This window comes from Oncorhynchus nerka, unplaced genomic scaffold (genome assembly GCF_034236695.1).
Source record: "Oncorhynchus nerka isolate Pitt River unplaced genomic scaffold, Oner_Uvic_2.0 unplaced_scaffold_1065, whole genome shotgun sequence".
In the NCBI taxonomy this organism is placed as follows: domain Eukaryota; kingdom Metazoa; phylum Chordata; class Actinopteri; order Salmoniformes; family Salmonidae; genus Oncorhynchus; species Oncorhynchus nerka.
The window spans coordinates 148,785-158,176 of NW_027040255.1; the positions used below are offsets into that span (position 1 = coordinate 148,785).

Genomic DNA, 9,392 nt, shown 5'->3' on the forward strand with positions numbered 1-9,392 from the left:
GTCTTTCTTTATCCTCTCTCTCGGTACATTGAACACCCACCACGTCTGGCTGAAGAGAACTTGGGTTTTAAAAATAAATTGGTTCAACTGTATAATTTTAGCTAAATGTTTGCTTGGGACAAGTAAGACAAGTAAGAGAGAGAGAGAGAGAGAGAGAGAAGAGAGAGAGAGAGAGATAGAGAGAAGAGATAGAGAAGAGAGAGAGAGATAGAGAAAGAGAAAGAGAGAGAGATAGAGAAGAGAGAGAGATAAAGAGAGAGAGAGAGAGAGAGATAGAGAGAGAGAGAGAGAGAGAGAGAGAGAGAGAGAGAGAGCGAGAGAGAGAGAGAGAGAGAGAGAGAGAGAGAGATAGAGAAAGAGAGAGAGAGAGATAGAGAAAGAGAGAGATAGAGAGAGAGAGAGAGAGAGAGAGAGAGAGAGAGAGAGAGAGAGAGAGAGAGAGAGAGAGAGAGAGAGAGAGAGAGAGAGAGAGAGAGAGAGAGAAAATAAGAAAGGTATCCATAGAAACTATCGAGTTGCATATAATTGTGGTCTGTCTGGAATACTATAACTAACTATATTTCCCTGCAAAAAAGAGACATTGCTGATGCCAATACAAATATTAATGATAAATTAAACTATGAACAGTAGTGTCTTTGATGGAAATGAGAAAGTTGGATGAACTTATTGCAGCTAGGAGAAAGTTCTGCAGGTCTCCATCGCTAGTCTCCCTGTGGTAAAATATTGCTCTAATCAATGACAAAGCAAATGAGGTGGTGATTGTTAGCAGGGTGCTGAGACTGGTCTGGAGGCTAAATGTATGTGACAGCCAGCCAGGCCACGGTAGGGTGGTGGTAGTTCGAGGAGTATCCGTTTTCCGTTTTAGTAGTTTTCAGCACCTCTGCCCTGGACAGCTCCACAATGCAACACTGGGATCCGATTTCAACTGCCTGTTCACACTAGGTTACTAGGGAGACTTTGTTTCTTACCCCACACCCCCTCTTCAGTTGGTTTGTTACGTATATATGTAGAATCATCATTTGACCAATTATGTTGCTACAAAATAATCCTGCAGCAACGGGATTTGAACGTTGAGTCCATAATGTTGTTGGGTCGGTGGTTAGGACATTAGCTGGCTGAAAGTAGGCTACATGAAAAGTGCAATACTGTTACTGTTTTTCTCAGTCGCTTTGGTGCATTTTTCACATCATCCCTAACATGTGCAAAATAATAAGTGCATTTCTCAGAACAATTTGTACAAACTGCAATATACAATAGATATGTTTCTAAAGCTAGTCAGTCACTAAAAATCCTTAGTCCATCTCTCAAAAGTAAATATTCATGCCAATGATCATGTCAGTGTCATCAGAATGATAAGTCATTGAGTCATTGTTCACGAACAAGGTCGTCAAAATGTTTAGACATGTTGTCAATGTAACTGTGTACTTTGACAGTATTACCTGATGTAAACTTAGGCTACAGTTTGGATGGCATATATCAATTTCAACAGTACTATTTACATATTGCTGTATGTGGGTTATTGATTGACAGAGACTGGACAACCCAAGGGGCACAAAGGAAAAAAACTAAATTAGAAAGAAACACCCCTAAGGCACAACTTTGCCCGCAGCACTGTGCTGTCTCTACACATCCAGACGTTCCTGTCTGTCGACCCACATATTCTCATCCACATCACACCGGATATTTTCTCTTCCAATGCAACGTGGAAAGAATCTTTTGGAATGCCTTATCCATCCTCTGCAGGCGTCTACTGTGATGTCCTCACATGCTGCATCCATTGCAGCCAGCAGGGTCATCTGTGTGTGTGGCTGACGATCGTACACCTTCCAGCTCCATGCTGAAAATAACTCCTCAATTGGGTTAAGGAATGGTGAATAAGGTAGGAGGAATTCTATGAGCATCCTCGGGTGTGTCACAAACCATTGCCTTATGATGTTTGATCAATGGAAACTCAAATTATCACAAATGACCACATACTTTGGCAAATCCTCTCTAAACAGACCCCTCTCATCATCAGGGATGAGAGCCCTGTAGAGAGTCTCTAAAAAGTTGAGTAGATGCTGGGTGTTGTATGGCCCTATAAGGGGGATATGGGTTAGGACACCATGCTCCGAAATAGCAGCACACATGGTGATATTTCCTCCCCGTTGGCCTGGCAAATCCACAGTAGCTCTGTGACCGATGATATTCCGACCCCGCCTTCTGCATTTGGTCAGGTTGAAGCCAGCCTCATCCACGTATAGAAAGTTGTGAGAGGGTTCACTTGATTCCAACTCCATTATACGCTATATCCCAGAACACACAGTTTAATTTGTTTTGGTAAGGAAGAGTGACATAAAATGTACATATATTGCATGATCCTTCCACAGCAATGGAAATGTGTGCAGTTTATGCTTACTGTACTATGTATCACTATAAAATGTTGCTGTAAAGTAGTTACATAGATATATGTTTTACCTGTACATACTGGTACCGTAGCTCCTTAACTCTGTCCTCATTCCTTTGGAATGGTACACGGTACAGCTGTTTCATACTCATCTGGTTTCTATGCAGCACCCTGTAGATGGTTGAGATGCTAACCGTATGGATGTTTTCAAAGACATCGTTGTCTTCTATAATGGTCCTTTGTATTTCCCTGAGTCTCATGGCATTGTTTGCTCGGACCATGATGCAAATAGCCTCCTCCTGTTGAGGTGTGAAAAGGCGTCCTCTGCCACTGGTTTGAGGTAATCTTGCAGTCCTATGTGGGGGAAAATGCAGTGATGCATCGCAGACTTTCACATAGACAAAAACTATGCGAACACACATTTTACTGTAAAACATACAGGTGTGTGCATGTAAGGTGCAGTATGTATCTGTATATGCTGTGAAATACAAGTGGACTACTGTAATATGAAGCATTGTAGGAAGTATACAGTATACTGCTTATATACAGTAACAGTGCACTGTACATTGGTGGACATACCTGTTCTCTTTTCGAAACGTTTTAACTATTGAGGACTATTGAGGACACGGTTGATCTCCCAATATTCGGCTGTACCCTTCGACCCACCTCAGCCATTGTAAGGCCATGATTGACAACATGGTCTACAACAGTGGCCCTTATGTCATCAGATATGCGCCTATGTCCTCTTCTGCCTCTTCCTCTGTTTTGCCTTCCACCACGCATCCTTGCTCCTCTTCTTCCTCCTCTTGGCTGTTGACCCTGTTCGTTTCCTGGTCCATCCATTATTGGAAAATTGCAGCTCTGTGTTGTGGTCTGTCTATATATGCTTGCCAATTGATTCTTCATGAGATGCACATTTGAGCAATTTAGACAACTGGTTGAATGTTGGTTGAACTAACACTTTACATTCCTTCATGAGTGAGGGTCAATTTCACCTGCACGATTCATCAATTCACGTTTTTGTACAAAAGGTCTAATAGAAATGTGTAAAACTATGCTTGACAGTTTATGACAAATAGTTCAACAATTTTGCATGTAATGGCTTATGCAAGGAACTAATGCCTAGATGTTTTGAGGGGTAAGACTTTCAACAGAGAAACATTACTATATTTTGATCAACATGACATGAGCAATTGATAATGTGGAAAAAAGCTGACACGTGTACATGATCAATTGCAATTTGTTCAAAGGAATAATAAATGGCTTTAATGATGTGCACAAGTGACTAGATGATTTGGAATTTGTACAAGTAGTATCAAGAATTGCACTTTTGATCTAAGAAATGCACCAAAGCGACCGAGAAAAAACTGTAATAGAACAGTGTGTTAGTGTGGGTGTTCGGTGGATTTATGTAAATCACGAAGCTCGTCTGGATTTCCTGCCGTGCAAGAAAATTCTCAGCCACAAAAAAAAAGAGTGATCAAATGAAGAATCTACATTTGTAAAATGCGACTCTAACATTACAGGATGTCTGTAGTTGTCAACAAAAGGAATATTTAATCAACCACCTTTCTGTCATTAACTTTATTAGGCCTAAATCTATAAATCTATTCACATTTCAATAATGCAGCTTCAAACTCGCCGAACACTGATCCAAATTCACTGGAAATTCCGAGCAAATGCATAGCAACCTGTTTTCTTCTCCGGAGGCCAGTCTAATAAAAATCTGTGGCGCGGGCGGAAAAATAATAGGGAAGCACACCTACACTCTCAGGAACACAACTCCACGTAAACGGGGACATAATCAAAGTGACAAGGCTCCATTTGCCCGCCCTTCTCTCTCCCACCCACATCTAGCTAGGGACAGAGAGATGCCGTCGCACTCACATACAACAGGGTTCGAGCGCTATTGAGTCAAGTGCGAGTCCAACAGAGAGAGCGAATGCGAGCAGTTGAGGATGCAAGGGAAGCAATAAAACAGAACATTGGAAGAACATTAGATTCAAAGACAAAAAGTTTCAAAATGAACGTTGTGAGACAATGAAAACGTGCTGCAACAAGGAAATCGTAGAGAGAGGACAGAACATTAAGGATGTGTTTTATTTTTTGTATTTTGGGAAAGGATGTCAACGTTGTTTTTCAAGTAGCTAACAACATTGCCATTCAAAAGGTGAGTATTTATTCTAATCGTTGATAGTTTTTTTCATTGGCGAAAACACTTTTCCATTGACAGGAGAAGTTGTCATGAACTTGACTTGTTTTTCTTTTAGATTGCTGGTTTTTAGGTTGGCTAGTCGACGAGTCTTTGCTGTTCTTAACATGCAGCGTTTCGACGAAGCTCATTCATACACTAGTTATACCCCGAAATAAACTGCAGAGTAATCTTGTCTGTTTTCACCAGTATTATGTCACGACATGAACTCCGCCTTGTAGAGCCCAGTGTAAACCTGTTGTTTTCTGCTGTTCACCGTCTTTCAGAAAACACTGTAAAATGATCAATGAATCCGCTAACGTAACGCCTTGTTCTGGCCTATAATGTCAAATCAACTGTAAAATGATGCGCAGGCAAATCCTAATTGTGTGACATATTTGATTGACTAGGCCGTAGGCGATGTGGCATGCCAGTTTGGATATCCTGAGAGGTTTGATTTGCAAGACTCGAAATTAGATCAGATATGGACACATAATTCCTATATTCAGACATTCTTATTTCCTATATGCGCGGGAATAGATTTCAGCACTGGACAGCTCTACACGTTAGCATCAACTTTGATACAGTTTAGTAAATGCGTAGGCCTACCCTGCACTGTGTTATAAAAAAAAGTCTAATTTTAGTTTATCATTGGCTATTCAAAGAATGGGATATCTCGTCATCCCATATTTTTTTCATAGATATGAGAAGGACATGTTTTTTTTACACAATAATGTGCATTCGTGATAGACGTGCAGATCGTGCATATTTGAGCGAGATACTGTGTTCATAGAGCTCCCATCAAAGCCATTCAAAAAAGACGGACATAACTTTCCCCCCTTCCTATTACTTACCTACAATAACGTCTGCCATAACCATGTATAACAATGCTTTATTCAGTGATGACGACGCCACAACGCCACCAATCACCGCTAAACCGGATCAAAAGTAACACCCCATCCTCTGATGTCATAATCTCTATACTCCCTGTTCTTTCCTGACAAGCGGATGCCCCGCCCTGTGCTGTCACCTAAACTCTTCACTTTCTTTTTCCTTTCTTTCTCTCCTTTTAATGTCAGTCTCAGATTAAAGAAGGAACATTTAAACCAGGTCGCTTGACTGCATCCACCTTTCATATCACAGTTGGGATTAGGAGATTACGACACACGCACATGCAAACGCCAACGCACCTGCGTACACACACACACACACACGAGTGCGCGCTCACACACACACACACACAAACTTTCATCCATTCATATTAATTTCCCCTGGGATTAAGTGTTTCCGGATTCAAGGCATATCTGAGCTGTATATATATATTGACAATTTCAGGCCCTAAATGGATTGTGTTGTGTGGAGTTCTGTTGTGGAGTAGGTTATGGTGTGGAGTAGGTTATGGTCGGGGTGCTCAGTTGGTAGAGCATGGCGCTTGTGACGCTGTGGGTTCTATTCCCACGGGGGACCAGTATGTAAATGTATGTATTCACTACTGTAAATCACTCTGGATGAGAACACCTTCCAAAATGTAAATGCGCTGAAATATCTGGGTGTTTGTCTCTGTTCTGTGTGATTCAGTTTTACCCACATTAAAGTGAATCAGTCCTGTATGTGACTCAGTCACTCAGGAGAGCACTTACACCTCTGGTGTCTCTACCCTCTGGCTTCACCTTGGCGGCGGTGCCTCGTGCTAAATCATCCCCGCTCCACACGGCAAATCAGAGCGTCGAGGAGGGGAAAGAGGTTCCTATGGAAACGGCTAATAACTATCATCAACATTTAATTACTCCTGCTCTCCCTCAGGGACTAGTGGTTCCTGACTGTCTCTGCCTGCGTCCTAAGTGACACCCTATTCCCTATATAGTGCACTTCTTTTGACCAGAGCCATATGACATGTGGTCAAAAGTAGTGCACTATGTAGAGAAAAGGGTGCCATTTTCTTCCTACCCTCTATATACAGTACCAGTCAAAAGTTTGGACACACCTACTAATTCAAGGTTTTTCTTAATTGTTTTGTACTATTTTCTACATTGTAGAATAATAGTGAAGACATCAAAACTATGAATTAACACATATGGAATCATTTAGTAACCAAAAAAGTGTTTCATGGTTGCTGCAAAGAAACCACTACTAAAGGACACCAATAAGAAAAAGAGACTTGCTTGGGCCAAGAAACACGAGCAATGGACATTAGACCGGTGGAAATCTGTCTTTTAGTCCGATGTGAGACACATAGTAGGTGAGTGGATGATCTCCGCATGTGTGGTTCCGCATGTGTGGTTCCCACCGTGAAGTACGGAGGAGGAGGTGTGATGATGTGATGGTGCTTTGCTGGTAACACTGTCAGTGATTTATTTAGAATTCAAGGCACACTTAACCAGCATGGCTACCACAGAATTCTGCAGTGATACTCCATCCCATCTGGTTTGCGCTTAGTGGGACAATCATTTGTTTTTCAACAGGACAAGGACCCAACACACATCCAGGTTGTGTAAGGGTGTGATGGAGTGATGGAGTGCTGCATCAGGTGACCTGGCCTCCACAACACACAACCTCAACCCAATTGAGATGGTTTGGGATGAGGTGGACCACAGAGTGAAGGAAAAGCAGCCAACAAGTGCTCAGCATATGTGGGAACTCCTTCAAGACTATTGGAAAAGTATTCCAGGTGAATCTGGTTGAGAGAATGCCATGTGGGCAAAGCTGTCATCAAGGCAAAGGGTGGCTACTTTGAAGAATCTCAAATATAAAATATATTTTGATTTGTTTAACACTTTTTTGGTTACTACATGATTCCATATGTGTTATTTCATAGTTTATGTCTTCACTATTATTCAACAATGTAGAAAATAGTACAAATAAAGAAATAACCTTGAATGAGTAGGTGTGTCCAAACTTTTGACTGGTACTGTACATTCTACAAAATGTTCCAGATCTGTAGTACATCTATATGTCTTGGAAGCCTCCGATGTTGAAGATGCTGGTGTGGTTAACAGTATGGCTACATTCTGAGTTTCACGTCTCAATGGGAATCAGGTTGACTAGAAAAGACTACTGTTTCCTCAGTCTGTGGCGATGGATTCGTTATGATCTGGCATTATCCCATAGACTCTCAAACTGAGAAACTCAAGCTGTCACAGTCTTCCATTCATATGCATGATTCTTCTCCTCCAACCTAACTCAGATACACATTCTTGTCCAATCAAACTCCCAGGATCCTCGGGAAGTGGTATGGAAAGACTTGATACGTGTGACCCTGGTTAACACTGTGTACACTAAACACTCCTTAAGACACAGTGGAACTGGTGTGTTGTCAATAATGTCATGTCAGGCCCCTGGATATATCTCTCTCTCTCTCTCTCTCTCTCTCTCTCTCTCTCTCTCTCTCTCTCTCTCTCTCTCTCTCTCTCTCTCTCTCTCTCTCTCTCTCTCTCTCTCTCTCTCTCTCTCTCTCTCTCTCTCTCAATTCAATTCAATTCAAGGGGCTTTATTGGCATGGGAAACATGTGTTAACATTGCCAAAGCAAGTGAGGTAGATAATATATAAAGTGAAATAAGCAATAAAAATTAACAGTAAACATTACACATACAGAAGTTTGACATTACAAATGTCATATTATATATACAGTGTTTTAACAATGTACAAATGGTTAAAGGACACAAGATAAAATAAATAAGCATAAATATGGGTTGTATTTACAATGGTGTGTGTTCTTCACTGGTTGCCCTTTTCTCGTGGCAACAGGTCACAAATCCTGCTGCTGTGATGGCACACTGTGGAATTTCACCCAGTAGATATGGGAGTTTTTCAAAATTGGATTTGTTTTCGAATTCTTTGTGGATCTGTGTAATCTGAGGGAAATATGTTTCTCTAATATGGTCATACATTGGGCAGGAGGTTAGGAAGTGCAGCTCAGTTTCCACCTCATTTTGTGGGCAGTGTGCACATAGCCTGTCTTCTCTTGAGAGCCATGTCTGCCTACGGCAGCCTTTCTCAATAGCAAGGCTATGCTCACTGAGTCTGTACATAGTCAAAGCTTTCCTTAATTTTGGGTCAGTCACAGTGGTCAGGTATTCTGCCGCTGTGTACTCTCTCTCTCTCTCTCTCCCTCTCTCTCTCTCTCTCTCTCTCTCTCTCTCTCTCTCTTTCTTTCTTCCTTTCTCAGCCCCTTTGGTCCAGCTGCTACAGTGGTTGATATGTAACAATGCTGACGTAATCTATCCCAGCCTCTTACTGAGGATTTAAGTTGGGAAGGATCCTGGATCCTCAATCCGGCCAATAAGCACATGGCAGGAACAACATCTGTCCATCTGCTGCGTGTGTGTGTGTGTGTGTGTGTGTGTGTGTGTGTGTGTGTGTGTGTGTGTGTGTGTGTGTGTGTGTGTGTGTGTGTGTGTATTTGGGAGGGAAGAAAATTGACATAGACTGTCACGCAAAGGTAAAAAACAACCCTGCTATATCCTGTCAGTCTGTGGACTGTGTGTGTATGTGTGTGCACTCCGTGCTGACGTGTGTCGACGTGTCAGTTTCATTGACCCAGCCGTGATGTCACAGCGCCTTAGTAAGCTACTGCAGTTGGACATGTATTTTTCTACACATAGCTAGTTGTTGGACATGTATTTTTCTACACATAGCTAGTTGTTGGACATGTATTTTTCTACACATAGCTAGTTGTTGGACATGTATTTTTCTACACATAGCTAGTTGTTGGACATGTATTTTTCTACACATAGCTAGTTGTTGGACATGTATTTTTCTACACATAGCTAGTTGTTGGACATGTATTTTTCTACACATAGCTAGTTGTTGGACAT

General features: G+C 41.6%; 1 protein-coding gene across 1 annotated transcript in view; it reads right to left on the minus strand.

The window, feature by feature from the left end:
* Positions 1 to 4,156: 4,156 nt before the first annotated feature.
* The window catches only part of LOC135570181 (UPF0193 protein EVG1-like), a 7,421-nt gene continuing 2,185 nt past the window's right edge, over positions 4,157 to 9,392 (minus strand). Inside the window, exon 7 of the mRNA XM_065016282.1 lies at positions 4,157 to 4,243. Coding sequence (XP_064872354.1) covers positions 4,157 to 4,243 — 87 coding nt within the window. The remainder of the gene's footprint in view (positions 4,244 to 9,392) is intronic.